This window comes from Hevea brasiliensis, chromosome 1 (genome assembly GCF_030052815.1).
Source record: "Hevea brasiliensis isolate MT/VB/25A 57/8 chromosome 1, ASM3005281v1, whole genome shotgun sequence".
NCBI classification, from domain to species: Eukaryota; Viridiplantae; Streptophyta; class Magnoliopsida; order Malpighiales; family Euphorbiaceae; genus Hevea; species Hevea brasiliensis.
In genome coordinates this window covers 113,126,223-113,144,667 of record NC_079493.1, presented here as the reverse complement: position 1 = coordinate 113,144,667, position 18,445 = coordinate 113,126,223, and the positions used below count along the sequence as shown (strand labels likewise).

Here is an 18,445-nt window from a genome sequence, read left to right as displayed (position 1 = left end):
ATCCCTCACTTTAGTACCTTTATCTATTATGAGTTGATACAACTCCTTCAAGTATAAGCGATTTGTAAGTGACTTTGACATGTACAGACTCTCTAATTTCTTCTACAAAACAACTATCGAAGTCTTTTCCAAGACATTATACTTCACATCTGGGGCTAATGTTATTCTAATCGTACTCACAGCCTTTTGTTGAAGCTCCTCCCAATCATTATCTTTCATGCTTGCTGGTTACTTCTCATTTAATACTTTAATTAATCCTTATTGTATAAGAATATCCTTCATGGTGCTTTACCGCAGACTGAAATTAGTTTTCCCATCCAATGGCTCCATCTCAAATTTTATGCTCTCCATCTTTAACATCCCAAACCACAACTCTAATATCACTTATTGTGAAAATCACACCCACACAAAATAAAGAATACAAAATTTAACGTGATTCGGGTATAAGCCTGCTTTACCAACAAATTCACTATTAAAGGAAAAATAATTACACACACTAATTGGTTTTCTCACCCTCAAAATCACTTAAACAAAACTCACAAAACTCAACACACCTTTCCACTTCGTGAGCTATCTCTAATTATACTTTCTAATTCCAATTGGACCTGGACTCTAATACTCTGCTATTTCCTTCTAGTTCTTTTTATGCGTCTTCTTCCTAATCCTTCTCTTTTCTCTCTCTTTCCTCTCATCTTTCCCTAGTGTTAAACAATAGTTCGGACCCAAGTTCTAACAAATAATATATAGCTATGATGGGTAGGAAACCACATGTGATACTTGCACCATACCCATCACAGGGCGATGTTACTCCTCTCATGAAGTTGGCTTACAACCTAGCTGATCAAGAGGTCAAGGTCACATTTGTTAACACAGAGTCCATACATGCAAAGCTCATGTCTACAGTGCCTAAGAAATTCAAGGTGAAAATCCCAATAAGCCTAGTTTCAATTCCTGAAGGGTTGGAGTCCAACCATGATGGAAAAGATAACTTCCAAGTAAGAGAGAGTGCATCAAGTTTTACGCAAAGTCATCTGCAGAATTTCGTTGAAAACATAAACCTTTTAAACAATGAGAAGCAAGTAAGTCTTGTCATTGCTGATATATCAGTTGGATGGGCATTGGAAGTAGCCAAGAAAATGGGCATCAAGGAAGCTGCATTTGTACCTTATGGACTAGGAAACTTGGCTATGATACTGCATAATCCTATGCTTATTAAGGCAGGAATAATAGAAATTTATGGTAAGAACCTCAAGTTACTTTTCAAACTTGAATTTGTTTATAAAATTATATTAAGCTTTATCCATTGATGAGCTACTTAATGATATATTGTAGCTCCTTGCCTCCTCATTCCAATTTTATCAGGATACAAACTTTAAGACTTATGAAACTATGTTAGGCTTTAAATTTGCTTATTAGTTATTCTAATTTATCAAGTGATAATTATGTTACCAGGAACACACTAGCTATAGGCAAATAGAGATGACTTTAAAAACCAGGTCACCCTAAATGGAAGGGCAATTCTATAGTGTTGGTGGGTACCTAATTAATTAATATTGAAGCCTACAGGCTAGCAAAGAATTTGTTCTATGAGGTAGATATGGTGTTGATTTTGATAGAAGCACTTGAAATTCTCTGCAGGAATTCCAATGAAAGATGAGTTTATCTGTCAGTCAAATGAAATTTCAGCTTAGAATACAAATGAACTTGTATGGAGCTTCCCAGGTAATCTAAAGGTCAGAAATTCTTATTTAAACATTTTATTTGCAACACAGTGGAAAATGTTCAAATTTCCAATTGGCTTGTAGTCAATTCATTTTATCAACTTGAGCCATTAGCCTGTGATTCGATTCCCAACATCTTACTGGTTCGTCCATTGTCTGTGAGAGATCCATTGGGAACTTTTGCTAGAAATTTTTTGCTTGAGGACTCAACTTGCTTCAGTTGGCTTGTTGAATAACCTCCAAGCTCAGTCATCTATGCTGCATTTGGTAGTTTAATAATATGCAACAAGCAACAATAAATGAATTGGCACTTGGTCTTAAGATGTTGGGCCAACCATTTTTGTAGGTTGTTAGATCAAATTTTACAAATGGAATGCTTGTGGAATACCCAGATGGATTCATAAAGAGGGTAGAAAACTATGGGAAGATAGTCGAATGCGCTCCTCAGGAGAAGGTGTTGGCTCATCCTTCTACTGCATGTTTCTTTTCTCACTGTGGATAGAATTCAACTATGGAGGGCCTAAACATGGGGGTGCCTTTTCTATGTTGGCCATAATGTGTAGATCAATTCCATAACAGGAGTTACATATGCAAAACTTGGAAGGTTGGTCTAAGATTGATCGCAGATGATAATGGAATTGTAACTAGGTATGAAATCAAAACTAAGCTAAGGAACTTCTCTCTGATAAGGATATACAAGCCATTGAAGGAGCGGAAGTATGTAAATGGTTAGATTAGAGCATTGAATTTAAAAATTTTCTTCTAGGGTTACATGCATCATGCCACATCCATTATGTGCCTAATTAATTTCAAAGCTCAATTGCATATTAAAACACTTTTAGTATGTATTAGGATCTGTAACACCCCGAAATTTTAATTTTTATGAGTATTTTGGTATTTTAATTTTATTTAAATTTTAGGAATTTTTTTGATATTTTTCGGATTTTAAAAATCGGGTTCGATTTTCCGAAAATATAAACTTTGATGATTTTTAAAAATTAATTTAAAGACCACGTGGCAAAACTAAAAATATATTTGGAGTCTACGTATTTTTCTGAGTTTTCTGGAATTTTTGAATTTTGGACCTCGTTTTTCGGTCCGAGTAAAAATTCAAAATTTTGTATTCAATCGAACTCCGAATCGAACCGGTCTGATCGGACCGGTCGAATCGGACCGGCCTTTTCCTTTTTCTTCTTCCCTTCCCCGCGCGCGTCGTCCCTCTCCCTTTTCTCTCTCGTTTCTCTCTCCTCTCCACCCCGGCCAACCGCCAGCCGATATGACCAGCGCCGCCATTGACCAATGGCGCCGACAGCGGGAAAAATGCGCGCGAACGCCCCCCTGCGCGGCCGCCTCCAGCTTTCCGGCCAACCGCCGATCCGGCCACCAATTGAACCGGGTCTTGTGTCCAAAATCATCTACTCGGCGAGAGCTTTCCATAGACACCAAGAACGCCGAAATCCATCTAGTGGATTGTCCGATTTTTGCTCGAGAAGATTTTAGCCCATTTCGACTTTTGGGCTAGATTTCTCGAAAACCGTGAATCCCACGAGAAAACCGAGGCCACCAGCACGCTCCATTCGTCGAGAGCTTCGCAACGACATAAATTTCGAATTTTTCCTACACCATTTTTCGGTGGGTCCCACGGAACTTCGCAGTGTTTTTCCGAGCATTTAATGAGCTTAGAAAATTCTGAAAAATTTATGTACTAACCCCCGTGTTATGGCCTTCGTGTAGGTATCCTCGATTCGCGGAAATTCGGCGATTGACCAAGTTCGCAAATTTCGGGCATGAACGGACGTTACGTAATAGTCTCCGAATTGGACCGAGGTTTTGGCTAGCCCCCCATTGTCAGACGTCCCGAGTGCGTTCCCGAAGTCGGAATCGGCAAAGGTAAACCCGAACCTTGCTTTTTCGTAATTTTCTAGTGCTTAAATAGGATTAAAAATCCATAAAATATTCGTGGTAGCTTAGAAAATTACGATTCTTTTTGCAATAGCTTAGTAATATTGCTAAGGACCAAGGCAAAGTTTTATAATTTTTAGAGCTTGTTTGGGCGCTTTTGCAAAAATGATCAATAATAAGGACTAAATTGAAATTTTACATATTGTGATGGATGACGATTTGATGGGCCTGGAGGGACTGTGTGATATGATTGAACTGTTGATATATGGATTGTGAATATAGAAGTGCGTTTTTAGCCCTTTTGCAGGTTGGGTAGGTCCTAGGTATAGGGGGGACTCTGCCGGATTTTCGGCACGACTTAGGACGTAATTGGTCTTTTCTTTGTTTGTAATGAGTCAGATTGTATTAAATAAATGTAATATTATTGTCGTGAGCGGAATGACCTTCTTCCTCCGCCGCCACTCGGTGACCATCGTCAAGTCTGTGAGTAAAATATTAATTTTAATTGTAATTTCGATATTATTATATGTTCAGCATGCCCATGCATCACTTATATGCATATATTTTTGTAGTTAAACTCTAGGCACGATTTATGATACATTCATAACTGTTGATGTGCCATGGATGTTGTTGTGGTAATTTGGAGCAAGCAGCGTGCATTGGCGTGAGTGTGATGTGGTGTGGACTATGGATAGGACAGGCGATCCACGCTTGAGTAATTCATTGGGACCCGATCCTTCGAGGGGTAGTCAAGGCTTGAGTAATTCGCTGTGACACTCGATTTCGTTATTAAGTGGAAGTCCGAGCTTGAGTAATTCCGGCACCAAAGTTGGATTTAAGAGAGTCAGATAGGATCACCCCATATGTTATGATTGATACTAAAGGGTGTGTGGGTGCTACAAATTACCTTTTTGATGTTATGATGTGAAAATGTTGTTGATGTTGCATTTCACTATACAGTATGCATTAGTTCTAGATAGTTATAGAGATTATGGTTAAAATTGATATTTTACTCTCTGAGGCGTACGCTCACTCCTGTTCAATATTTTTTTAAGGCTACAGGTGGATTTTATTTTGGTTAACTCGCTTTTCTCCTCGCAGTCAATTATTACCGTTTGTATAAACTTGTTAAATCTTAGAATTTTCGCATGTGTTAGAAATGTTATTTGATTTGGGTCTCAGAACTAAATTATTATTTTGGGACTGTAAACTTCAAATGCTATGCATGTTTGGGGGCTGGGAGGAGGGAGCTGAGCTCCCAGTTAGTATTATGTTGATGAGTATGTGGAGGGTGAGCTGAGCTCCCCAAATGACTATATATTGTGTTTACAGGTCGGGTGAGTCGAAAACTCCCGTTGGTAAGTCCATTTTATGGCCGGACTCATCCGCTTGTTTTCTTGATATTGGGTCCAAATGGGCCTTAGAGTTGGGTTAATGAACAGTTAGGCTTACTACGGGCCTCGGGGCTTTAGGGCCCTGTGTCCTAGTGTCGTCCGGCCCATAGGTTGGGTCGTGACAAATGTGGTATCGAGCTTAGGCTCCATTCTTAGGGAATGTTGTCTAAAGTGTTGGGAAAAGTCTAATAGAGTCACATGCGGAAAAATAGGGTCCATATTCGTCTTGCATTGTCGTCTTTGCTTCTAGTTTCTCGCTTCATATATTGTGTGTAAATATGAGTCTATAGAGTGTGCAATGAGCGCTTTGAATTTTGTGGGCTAATGTCTTGAATTTCGTGAAAATGCGAGAAGCGTGAGAGCCGCCACGCAATGAGAACCAGATGTGCCTGACGAGGTGTCGGCACAGGATGAGGCGCCTGCCCCGAGGAGGCAGGGTAGGAGGCCTAGAGCTGCTCAAGTAGAAGAGCCTACCCACGCCAGAAACGATCTTTCATGGCACAGGTCCCATGGACCCCATGGCGCCTACTCTAGCCGGTCTCAGAGAACCATCGACATGATGGCGCGAGATATGGTCCACCCTCCACAGCAGCAGCCACCCACGCACCAAGAGGGGAACCTTACAAGCAGATCATAAATTTCAAGAAGTTGGTGACCGTTACTTATGATGTGTCGACGATGCATATCGCTTTACGGATTCCTGCAGCAGCAGAATGTAATTGGCTGACCGAGAGACTGATAGAGTGTATGCAGCATGTCATGGGGCCTATGCCTAGACAATGGATGAATGACTACGTGTTACCCCGGATGGAGGGTTTGACATGGGCTCAGTGTGTGGAACTTTTTATCCATCGGTTTGTGCGTAAAGCTTCAGAGATCGAAGCGGTGGGCCTTTAAGGCCTTAAGACAGAATGGCGTGCAGAGATGAATATGCTCTGCAATTTCGAATTGAGCAGATATGCCCCTACAGCAGAGCTACGTAAACTATGAAGGTGAAGAGGTTCCTAAAGGGGCTTGACAGAGGTATGCGAACCTGCCATGATGTCGGATCGTCTTTTGATGTGGTGGTTGATCGAGCTGCATGATTGAGATTAGCTATGTCATGATGACAAAGTGGGAGAGCAAAGAAAACAGAGCGAGGGTTCCTCGTGTGTCCCTTCCATGGGTACTCCTGATGGTGGCTGTGGTAATTACAGAGGAAAGGGTAGGAGCAAGAGAAGTGGTTTTAGACACGCACCACGAGGATCTGCACCAGTGCGGATCCAGGCGGTGGTCATAGTGTGGCAAAGTGCAGCCTGGTCTGCAGTTCAGATCCTCTTTGGCACCGTGTGCACAAGTGTGGAAGAGGACATTCAGACCTTGTTTGATGGGGTCGAGTATGCTTGTGTGTGGCCAACTGTGTCACTTTGCTAGGGAATGCCCCATGTTCAATGAGCCACGAGATGGGGTCACAGTGGTTCTGCAAATGTTCCTCGCCGATTGTATCCGGTACTTCCAACATGGCAGATCGATTCGATGGCCAACAGGCCGAGGACAAGGGGGACGTGGATTTGGAGGCGGTCGAGGTAGAAGTCGAGATCGTGGTTCTCGCCACTCGGGGTAGGGTCAAGCTCGAGTTTTCACCGACCCACCGGGATGCTCAAGCTTCAAATGCAGTTGTGGCAAGTATTCTTCTGGTCTGTTCTTATGAGGCTCGTGTTTTGATAGATCCGGGTGCTACGCACTCATTTGTCTCCCATGTGTTTGCCATGAGGTTGGGTAGAAACCCTACAACTTTAGAGTGCCCTTTGTCAGTAGCTACCCCACTTAGCGACAACATAGATGTAGATATGATTTTTTCGGGTAGCACAGTAGTAGTGGATGGAAAGATCCTCCCAGCAGACTTGGTCCCTCTACCAGTAATGGACTTTGATGTAATTTTGGGGATGGATTGGTTGGCAACTCACTATGCCACTTTAGACTGCAGGAACAAAAAGGTGTATTTCCACATACCTGGTGTGGAAGAGTTTAGCTTTGATGGTGACAGGAGCGTAGCTCCATATAACTTGGTGTCAGCAATTAGTACCAGAAAAATGTTGAGGCGTGGATGCCAAGGGTATTTGGCATTGGTGAGAGATACATCTATAGAAGGTGTCAGCATGGAAAATGTTCTTGTTGTCAGAGAATTTATGGATGTCTTCCCAGAGGAGCTTCCAAGGTTGCCACCAGGAAGGGAAATAGAGTTTTGTATTGATGTTGTGCCGGGTACAAACCCCATATCCATGCCACCTTACAGGATGGCACCAGCAGAATTGAAAGAGCTGAAGGAGCAACTACAGGAGCTTTTGGACAAGGGTTTCATACGTCCGAGCACTTCACCCTGGGGTGCTCCTGTTCTATTTGTGAGAAAGAAGGATGGGTCATTGAGGTTGTGCATTGACTACAGACAGCTGAACAAGGTGACAGTGAAGAACAAGTATCCACTTCCTCGGATCGATGATCTGTTTGATCAGCTCCAAGGAGCTAGATTCTTTTCCAAGATAGACTTGCGATCAGGCTACCATCAGTTGAGAATCAGGAATGAGGACGTATCCAAAACGGCTTTCAGGACAAGATATGGTCATTATGAGTTCTTGGTGATGTCTTTTGGACTCACTAATGCACCAGCAGCCTTCATGGACTTGATGAACAGGGTGTTCAAGCCATTTTTGGACCGTTTTGTCATCGTATTCATAGATGACATTCTGGTATACTCTCGGACCGAGGAAGAACACGTGTGGCACTTGAGGATGGTGTTGCAGACGTTGAGGGAGCACCAGCTATATGCCAAATTTTCAAAATGTGAATTTTGGCTAGAAAGCATCTCATTCTTGGGACACGTGGTTTCTAGTGACGGCATTCAAGTGGATCCCAAGAAAATTGAAGTCAGAATCGATTGGCTTAGGCCTACAAATACCACCGAGGTGCGAAGTTTTCTGGTTTAGTGGCTACTATAGGCGTTTTGTACAAGATTTCTCCAGATAGCGGCTCCCTAACTAAGTTGACCAGAAGAATGTTCCATTCATTTGGACAGATGACTCGTGAGGTGAGTTTCCGAAGCTTAAGGAGTGTCTAACCACCGCCTGTGTTGACACTACACGTGAGTGGTGAAGGATACACTGTATTGTGACGCCTCCAGAGTTGGCCTAGGGTGTGTTTTGATGCAGAATGGAAAAGTAGTGGCTTATGCTTCAAGACAGCTGAAGAGGCATGAGCAGAACTACCCCACCCATGATTTGGAAATGGCGGCTGTAGTCTTTGCACTTAAAATCTGGAGACACTACCTGTATGGTGAAGTGTGCGAGATATACACCGACCACAAAAGTTTGAAGTACATCTTCCAACAGAGGGACTTGAACTTGAGACAGAGGAGATGGATGGAGCTTCTGAAAGACTATGATTGCACCATCCAGTACCACCCTGGAAAGGCCAATGTTGTGGCAGATGCCTTGAGCAGAAAATCTTCTGGCAGTTTGGCGCACATTTCAGTAGAGAAGAGACCATTGATTCAGGAGGTACATGAGTTGATGGATCAAGGTTTAATCCTAGATCTTTCAGATGAGGGGGTATTGTTGGCTCACTTTTCAATGAGGCCAGACTTGAGGGACAGAGTTAGAGTTTCCCAGCACAGAGACCAACAATTGATGAAGATCATAGAAAGAGTACAGCAAGGTGAAGGTGGTGAGTTTGGATTTGCCAATGATGGTGCCCTAGTACAAGGTTCTAGGATATGTGTGCCCGATGTAGACGACCTCAGGAATGAAATCATGCGAGAGGCACACTACACACTGTACAGTGTCCACCCAGGTACCACCAAGATGTACCATGATGTGAAAGATAGCTATTGGTGGAATGGCATGAAGAGAGACATAGCAGACTTTGTGTCCAAGTGCTTGACTTGTCAGAAGGTGAAGTTTGAACACCAGAGACCGTCAGGGAAGCTGCAAGAGCTCCCTATCCCAGAATGGAAGTGGGAAATGATCACTATGGATTTTGTGACAGGGTTGCCTCGTACCACGTGAGGATATGAATCGATCTGGGTAATTGTAGACCGAGTGACCAAATTAGCTCACTTCTTACTCAGAAGACTACATACTCTGTGGCACAGTATGCCCGGCTCTACATTCGAGAAATAGTCAGATTGCATGGAGTTCCTGCTTCCATAATATCTGACAGAGGGCCCCAGTTCACTTCTCGATTTTGGAGAAAGTTGCAGGAGGCACTTGGCACACAGTTGAACTTCAGTACGGCTTTCCACCCTCAGACAGACGGACAGTCCGAAAGGACAATCCAAACACTGGAAGACATGCTTCGCATGAGTGTCTTGGATTTTGGAGGTCAATGGGATGAGCAATAGCTTTGGTGGAGTTTGCCTACAACAACGATTTACCACTCCAAAGATAGGATGGCACCCTATGAGGCATTATATGGAAGAAAGTGTAGGTCTCTCTGTGTTGGACAGAAATGGGGAAGCCAAGGTGCATGATGTAGACACAGTGCAAGACACTTGAGAGATGGTTCCCTTAATCGTCGAACGATCAAAACAACTTTCAAGAGGCGTAAGAGTTATGCACCTGCACGAAGGGATGTGGAGTTTGCAGTGGGCGACTATGTATTTCTGAAGGTTTCTCCAATGAAGGGAGTCATGAGATTTGGAAAGAAGGGCAAGTTGGCACCTCGGTATATTGGACCTTTTGAGGTTACTGATAGAGTTGGGGCAGTTGCCTACCGGTTGGAGCTACCACCCAACCTTTCTCACGTTCATCCCGTGTTTCACATCTCCATGCTCAGGAAATACATTCCCGATCCTTCTCATGTACTGCAGCCGGATGTGATAGAGCTAAAAGAGAACTTGACATTTGAGGAGCAACTCAGAGCCATAGTGGACTACCAAGTAAGACAGCTAAGATCCAAACAGATCCCTATGGTTAAGGTTTTGTGGAGGAGTCAGTCAGTGGAAGAATGCACCTGGGAGTCAGAACGGGACATGCGTAGCAAGTACCCTTATCTGTTCAATGTATAATCATGTGCTTTATTCTGCCTTATGTAAAAATTCGAGGACGAATTTTCTGTAAGGGGGGAAGAATGTAACACCCCGAAATTTTAATTTTTATGAGTATTTTGGTATTTTAATTTTATTTAAATTTTAGGAATTTTTTTGAGATTTTTCTGATTTTAAAAATCGGGTTCGATTTTCCGAAAATATAAACTTTGATGATTTTTAAAAATTAATTTAAAGACCACGTGGCAAAACTAAAAATATATTTGGAGTCTACGTATTTTTCTGAGTTTTCTGGAATTTTTTTGAAATTTTTGGACCTCATTTTCGGTCCCGAGGCAGAGTAAAAATTCAAAATTTTGTATTCTGAATCGAACCGGCCGAATCGAACAGGACCGGATCGGACCGATCGAATCGGACCGACCTTTTCCTTTTTCTTCTTCCCTTCCCCGCGCGCGTCGTCCCTCTCCCTTTTCTCTCTCGTTTCTCTCTCCTCTCAGCCACGGCCAACCGCCACTTCAGCCAAGAGACGGCGCGCCTAACCTGACCAGCAAATGGCCGGCCGCGAACGGAAAATGCGCTGTAACGCCCCCTGCGCGCGCGCGCCGCTCCAGCTTCCCCGGCCAAATCCGGCCGATCCGGCCACCAATTGGACCGGGTCTTGTGTCCAAAATCATCTACTCGGCGAGAGCTTTCCATAGACACCAAGAACGCCGAAATCCATCTAGCGGATTGTCCGATTTTTGCTCGGGAAGATTTTAGCCCATTTCGACTTTTGGGCTAGATTTCTCGAAAACCGTGAATCCCACGAGAAAACCGAGGCCACCAGCACGCTCCATTCATCGAGAGCTTCGCAACGACATAAATTTCGAATTTTTCCGACACCGTTTTTCGGTGGGTCCCACGGAACTTCGCAGTGTTTTTCCGAGCATTTAATGAGCTTAGAAAATTCTGAAAAATTTATGTACTAACCCCCGTGTTATGGGCTTCGTGTAGGTATCCTCGATTCGCGGAAATTCGACAGTTGACCGGGTCTGCAAATTTCGGGCCAGACAGACCCGTTATCGGAAAAGTCTCCGAATTGGACCGAGGTTTTGGCTAGCCCCCCATTGTCAGACGTCCCGAGTGCGTTCCCGAAGTCGGAATCGGCAAAGGTAAACCCGAACCTTGCTTTTTCGTAATTTTCTAGTGCTTAAATAGGATTAAAAATCCATAAAATATTCGTGGTAGCTTAGAAAATTACGATTCTTTTTGCAATAGCTTAGTAATATTGCTAAGGACCGCGGGGCAAAGTTTTATAATTTTTAGAGCTTGTTTGGGCAGTTTTTGCAAAAATGATAAATAATAAGGACTAAATTGAAATTTTACATATTGTGATGGATGACTGATTTGATGGGCCCAGGAGGGGCTGTGTGATATGATTGAACTGTTGATATATGGATTGTGAATATAGAAGTGCGTTTTTAGCCCTTTTGCAGGTTGGGTAGGTCCTAGGTATAGGGGGGACTCTGCCGGATTTTCGGCACGACTTAGGACGTAATTGGTCTTTTCTTTGTTTGTATTGAGTCAGATTGTATTAAATAAATGTAATATGATTGTCAGGTGAGCCGATGCCTTTCTTCCTCCGCCTCAGTGACCATCGTCAAGTCTGTGAGTAAAATATTAATTTTAATTGTAATTTCGATATTATTATATGTTCAGCATGCCCATGCATCACTTATATGCATATATTTATGTAGTTAAACTCTAGGCACGATTTATGTTGCATTCATAACTGTTGATGTGCCATGGATGTTGTTGTGGTAATTTGGAGCAGTGTGCGTGCGTTGGCGTGAGTGTGATGTGGTGTGGACTATGGATAGGAGGCGATCACGGCTTGAGTAATTCGGGACCCGATCCTTCGAGGGTAGTCACGGCTTGAGTAATTCATTTGGGACCCTCGATTTGGTTATTAAGTGGAAGTCCGAGTTTGAGTAATTCGGGCACCAGTTGGATTTAAGAGAGTCAGATAGGGATCAGCCCCATATGTTATGATTGATACTACAGGTGTGTGAGTGCTCCAAATTACCTTTTGATGTTATGATGTGAAAATGTTGTTGATGTTGCATTTCACTATACGAGCGCATTAGTTCTAGATAGTTATAGAGATTATGGTTAAAATTGATATTTTACTCTCCGAGTCGAACGCTCACTCTGCTCAATATTTTTCAAAGCAGGAGGATTTTATTTTGGTTAACTCGCTTTTCTCCTCGCAGTCAATTATTACCGTTTGTATAAACTTGTTAAATCTTAGAATTTCCGCATGTGTTAGAAATGTTATTTGATTTGGAGTCTGTAAACTAAATTATTATTTTGGGACTCAGAAACTTAATATGCTATGCATGTTTGATGGATTGGATGAGGGAGCTGAGCTCCCATTTATTATTATGTTGATGAATATGTGGAGGGTGAGCTGAGCTCCCCAATTGACTATATATTGTGTTTACAGGTCGGGTGAGTCGAAAACTCCCCGTTGGTAAGTTCATTTTATGGCCGGACTCTGTCCGTTTGTTTTCTTGATATTGGGTCCAAATGGGCCTTAGAGTTGGGTTAATGAACAGTTAGGCTTACTACGGGCCTCGGGGGCTTTAGGCTGGCCCAGGTCCTAGTGCCGGTCCGGCCCATAGGTTGGGTCGTGACAGGATCTACATTTTCCATTTAAGATTTTTGAATTAACAAATTAACTCAATTGAACCCTAGTTTGAAAGAAGAATATGTGCACTAACCTTTTGATGCACTATTGATATAATTAGCATCTTTAGGAAGCACCTAGGACCCCAAATGTTGTCCCTCTAGCTTGTCCACACCAAGATCACCAATGGACAGCCCCCAATCTTGCTTCTCAAGCCTTGCCAACCAATTATAAATTGGGTTTTTGCCTTTAGAGAGGTTGTAAATGTTTATAGGACACTAGAAACAATTCCTAGCAATTTTAATTCAAAGGAATTTGAGTAATTCTCTTTGAATTGATGAGAAAAGATGAAGAGGAGAGAGAGCTCTAAAAGTGGCAGCACCTTGAGACAAAGAAGAATAGCGTTTTATTTTTCTTTCTTTTCCCTTTTATAATTAGGTCATCACTTAAACCCTTGCCACATGTCATCACCACATTGCATCTTATTTTTAATTGACTTAATCACATTAAGCCAAGTGTCAAAGTTAGACTTAATCTTGACTTTGATTATCTTACATGATAGGAAGACAAATGGCAAGCTTATATGATGCCATATGTCACCATCTCATAGTGTCACATGTCACGCTGTGAAATGACCAAATTACTCTTATGTTGTAATTTTGAGTTCTTAACCCAAAATTATTATTTCTCATCTTCTAATCAATTTATATCAAATATAAATTAATTAATTAATCTCCATTAATTAATTTCTCATAATTAAATTCATATTTAAACACTTTAAATATAAATTTAACTTATACTATACATCCAATAACCTAGATTTGGTTTCAAGCCATGCTAGGGACCTTGCAATCTTATTGCAAACCAAACCTATTTAATTAATCAATTAAACTCTTTAATTAATCAATTAAATCACATTTTACTTGGTGATTAACTTGTGTATGTGTGTGACTTACTAGGCTCATCACTAATTGGCAATGAGATATGATATTAACTCTTAATATCATCAGAACTCTTTCTTTCCATAAATAATTTCTCTAAATCATCTTAGGCATCTCATAGACCATGGTTGACACCTAGCATAGCATGCCATGACCACCCAATCAGTAATAAGGAATACCTTTAAATGAACCTATAATTATATGTTACCATGCACTAGAATCTCTCTGTTACAAAATCCCAATTCGAGCTGGAGTCATGGTTTATGTCAAATCCCATTTGCTATGAATATTATGTTCTCTTTTAATTCTAGTTCTTGATTAATTAGATTTTCTTGTCAGAAACTCTTTTCTGACTAAATCTGTCTGTCCTGGCTAGGAACTTGAAACATTTAGAACAATTAAATGAACATAGGATTGTATCCCTATTTACTTAGGGTAACAGATACCATCTTGATCAACACCTACCCCCATATATAACTAGTAGGAGCCAACACATACCCATATACCCATACACATTACAAGTATGAAAGCAGTATCAAACTCAAATTACCTATATACATGATAACTGTGTTATCTCAAGTCTAAAGATTATATGCACTGATATGATATATGACAATGCATTGACAAGAATAAACTCTATGTGCTTGTCATATGCGTCACTGGTTCGGCCTACTTATCATGTATAAGTGTCTATCATGTTTGTTATATGGCATGAGACTCACCATTCTATCTTATTTATATCCCATATAAATACCTTGGGAACAAACATGATTACAATCTTTCTGGATAGGTCATGTCCTTATTGTGAAGTATTCTCGATTGTGAACCAATTTATGATACTTTGTGTTAGAAATACTGTCACTCATATTCTTAACAACTTAAGAATAGAATTTATAACAAAATATCAAAGGACATTTTCTATTACACATAAATATATTATGTAAACAGAAAAGTGAAATTGTCTTTTGTTAATAAAATATGTTCTAAATACATACTAAATGATATGCTGTAAGGCATACTACTAATAGTCAATTCACTGAAGCTTAAGGAAATGGCCAGAAAAAGCAATAGTGAAGGTGGATCTTCTTTCAAGAATTTCATGAGCTTTGTTAAACAGATGAACCAATAGGATGTTTTTGGTTGTTTTTGCTTTTGATAAATAAACTTGTATGGTATGTAATTGAAGTATAGTTGAAATATTGATGTATTATAATAAACTTCAAAAGACAGATTTATTAAGTAATTTCACTTTCAAATGGAAAAGTCATAATAATTTTCTTCTTGCTCCAACATCACATCAAGAAGCCTGCATCTGTCTTCTTTGAATTTTGGAAGTAGGGATGGGTGATTCAAAAGCTCCTAGGTTGTCAATCTTTCATCAAGATTCCGTGCAAAGCAATTGTTCAAAAAATCTTTCCAATCTTAGCATGTGTCTGTTCAGAGCCAATTAATTGGGAAAGATCCTCAATTTTTGTATCAATGTCCACGTCTTAGCGAGTGTCCTTCCTTGTTAACATATGTAAAATAATACATCCAAGAGCCCAAATATCAATCAGATGATGCCTCTTCGACCTGAAACTTCACGGCTTCAGGAGGCAGATACAATGAAGTTTCGTCAAATTCACTGATTGCTTAATTTATTCTTATATAGATTTATGACTTAATTTTCTGTGATTGTTTTTCATATCTTTCAATATACCACCTTTGCATATTTTCATCTATCGCATTTAAAAAGAATATTAATTATTTTTCCTTTATTTATATCAAATACAATAAATATTTATACAATTTGTGCAAAATTTAAATGCCACATATAAAAATTGAAACTAATCCTCCTATTAAAATTAATGAAACTGAAGCAATCAAAGTTTAAATCTAAAAAAGAATCAACAAAATTAAGGGAATCAACTTCCTATCTCAAAAATATTTTGATACCATTATTTTTTAATAATCACCAGATTAAGGGAAAATACGATGAATTAGCTTTTGGAATTGCCCACAAGGATGACTGAGAGATAATTCAATTACTCAAATTTTATGGGATTATAATGCGTTCTATAACTTCAAAAAGTTATTATTCAGAACCTAAATCCTCTAACTCAAGAGTTACCATGTCTTAACACGCTGCAAGGCCTGTAGAAGAAGAAACACCTAAAACAGAGGCATCTTAAATATGGATTTTGATTACTAAATCTAGATTGATTCGGTTTCTTTTTTTCCAAATCCTTATAGAACAACTATTAATCTACTTCTAGTGTAAAGAGGATTACTAAAAATTCTCTTCTATATATATGTATACCCTGCAAAGAATATAATACAGTCAAATTGGTCCAACCTCCGTTTGCTGCCTCAAGTTGACAATCTGAGTTTGCTCAATAACAATGGTAGGGAAACAAGTAGTTGTCCGTCAAGTTTGGGCAAGCAACCTAAAATCTGAGTTTTTCCATATCCAGAAAGTAATTCGTCAATACACTTTTGTTTCTATGGACACTGAATTCCCTGGCACCATCTTCCAGTCAACTCTCAACAAGCATTTTCTCTGCTATGCTCCAGATTATACCTACTATCTCATGAAGCTCAATGTTGATATGCTAAACATTATCCAGCTTGGTCTCACCTTTTCAGATTTATAAGGAAATCTTCCCACTCTTGGAACTGAATACTGCTACTGTTGGCAGTTCAACTTTAGGGATTTCGATCTGCAGAGTGATCCCCATAATGCTGAGTCCATTTACTTACTTGAAAAACAAGGAACTAATTTAAAGATGCATAGAGAAAAGGGTATTGATTCTAGGGATTTTGCCAAGTTGGCTCTTAGTTCTGGCCTTGTTTTCAACTATTCCTTCACTTGGATTACATTTTTCTTCGTGCTTATGATTTGGCTTTCGTCATTAAGATTTTAACGCAACAAGACTTGCCCCGTGATCTTCAATCTTTTATGGGGCTACTGAAGTTCTACTTGGGAGTTGCAGTTTATGACATTAAATATATAACTTCTGTTCACGGCTTGCATCGTGGATTGGAAAGGGTATCTAAGTTACTGGGTGTTAACCGAATTGCTGGAATTAGTCACCAAGCTGGACCTGACATTAGTTACTGGGTGAAGAATCATAAGTTAGAAGACTTTTTTTTTTTTGGGTCAAGTATGATTTATTTCGTGTATTTTAAAATTTCCAATAATATCATCTAAATTCTAAATTTTGTGTTTCATGAATTGTTGTTACTCTCAAATCATTTACAATTAGACCCACAATTAAAAATAGTTTTTATTATTAAATTATATTTTATTCCATGTATTATACACATAGGTAAATATTATATATTGTTAACATTAGTTGATCTTAAGCACATAAGTAATGTACAATATAGACATAATTTTATTTGAATTGTCATAAAAAAATATTTCAATTAATAGATAATAGTTTTATTTATAAGATATAAGTATAATATTTCATATTATATAATGAATAATAAATTTCAGAATTGGGGAAAAAAAAAATTTTTATTCGAATATATTTTACATGTGTTGGAAATAGAAATACTTAAATAATTGGAAAACATATATATAAAAAACATAAAAGACAATTGGAAAAAAGGGAGTTTCTTTATTTTGCTAATTTCTAATTTAAATAATTAATATTAATAATAATTTGTATTATTCATGTGTTAACATGAATTACTTTTTATTTTAGTTTTTTGTTATTGTTCTATAAAATTTTAATATATTAAAAATAATTTTTTGCTGATTTGAATAAATTTATCATTATAATAATTTTATTCTAAATATTTTTATTGTAAAATATTATCATCTAAAAACCCAATTAAAAATTTTAAATAATTACTTACATATTAAAATTTAAATAAATTTATTTTAATTATTATTTATAAAATATATTGTAGTAATAATTATAAAAATACATAATATTTATTATTATTATTATTATTATTATTAACCGATTAGTAATTTTAAAATATATTTAATATTATATCGATTAAACCTAATTCAATATCAATTGAATATTAAACTCTTAATTTTTTATTTTTTTCAATTTATTTATTGGTCTGACTTAAACTTGGATAAATTCTGTTAAATGTCTATTTATTAAACTAATAATATTTTATTTTAAAAGTGCTAAAACTGAAAAGTCTAGAAATTCATTCCTTGAAAGAGGTTCTTTTCTTCTCCCTCATTATTATCATAATCATCTTCTTCCTCTTCTTTTTTTTTTTTTAATTTTTTTCATTCTCACTTCTTGCAAGTCTTGTACTCTGACTATCAAACTTGGTGTAATTCTCACAAAAGACAAAAGGTTGTTGATACAATTTATGAAAATATGAAGCCTACTTTCTGAATATTGTACGTGATGAGCTTCTGATATCAGAGCCATATGTTCAATTTCTTGCTTAAGGGTAGGGGTGGCCACGATCTCGTTTCGAATCGGAATCGAATCGAAATCGGTTCGGTTAAAAGCGGACTGAAATTGGTCAAAATCAAAATCGATTTCGAATTGGATCAAAATCGTCTTTCTACGGTTTGGTTCAGGTTCATATTTTTTAGAAATCGTAAACCGGTGGTTCCAAATCGAATTGAACCGATGATTCCGAACCAGACCAAACCGGTAATTTAAATACAAAAAAATTCAATAAATACTTCACTCTACTCTTAATTCATTTATATATATATATATATATATATATATATATATATATATATATATATATATTATTAATTCTCTACACAATTATTCTCTACATTCTCTTTAATTCTTAATACTCTTTCAATTTCTCTCAAATTTTCT

The 18,445-nt window shown here is 38.7% G+C and overlaps 1 protein-coding gene and 1 pseudogene across 1 annotated transcript; both read left to right on the top strand.

The window, feature by feature from the left end:
* Window positions 1–550: 550 nt before the first annotated feature.
* On the top strand, window positions 551–14,775 carry LOC131180185 (UDP-glycosyltransferase 83A1-like; annotated as a pseudogene).
* A 1,252-nt stretch (window positions 14,776–16,027) lies between these two features.
* Window positions 16,028–16,549, top strand: LOC131183311 (probable CCR4-associated factor 1 homolog 11). Its single transcript, XM_058154019.1, has 2 exons — window positions 16,028–16,228; window positions 16,325–16,549. Exons 1-2 carry the CDS (start codon window positions 16,028–16,030, stop codon window positions 16,547–16,549), a joined length of 426 nt encoding a protein of 141 aa, XP_058010002.1.
* Window positions 16,550–18,445: the final 1,896 nt, after the last annotated feature.

Bases quoted from the DNA above. Each gene is read 5' to 3' on its own strand.
- LOC131183311 (XM_058154019.1), top strand. From the start codon at position 16,028: ATGGTAGGGAAACAAGTAGTTGTCCGTCAAGTTTGGGCAAGCAACCTA. The intron at 16,229-16,324 runs GTTGATATGCTA...TACTGTTGGCAG, and splicing joins ACTATCTCATGAAGCTCAAT to TTCAACTTTAGGGATTTCGA.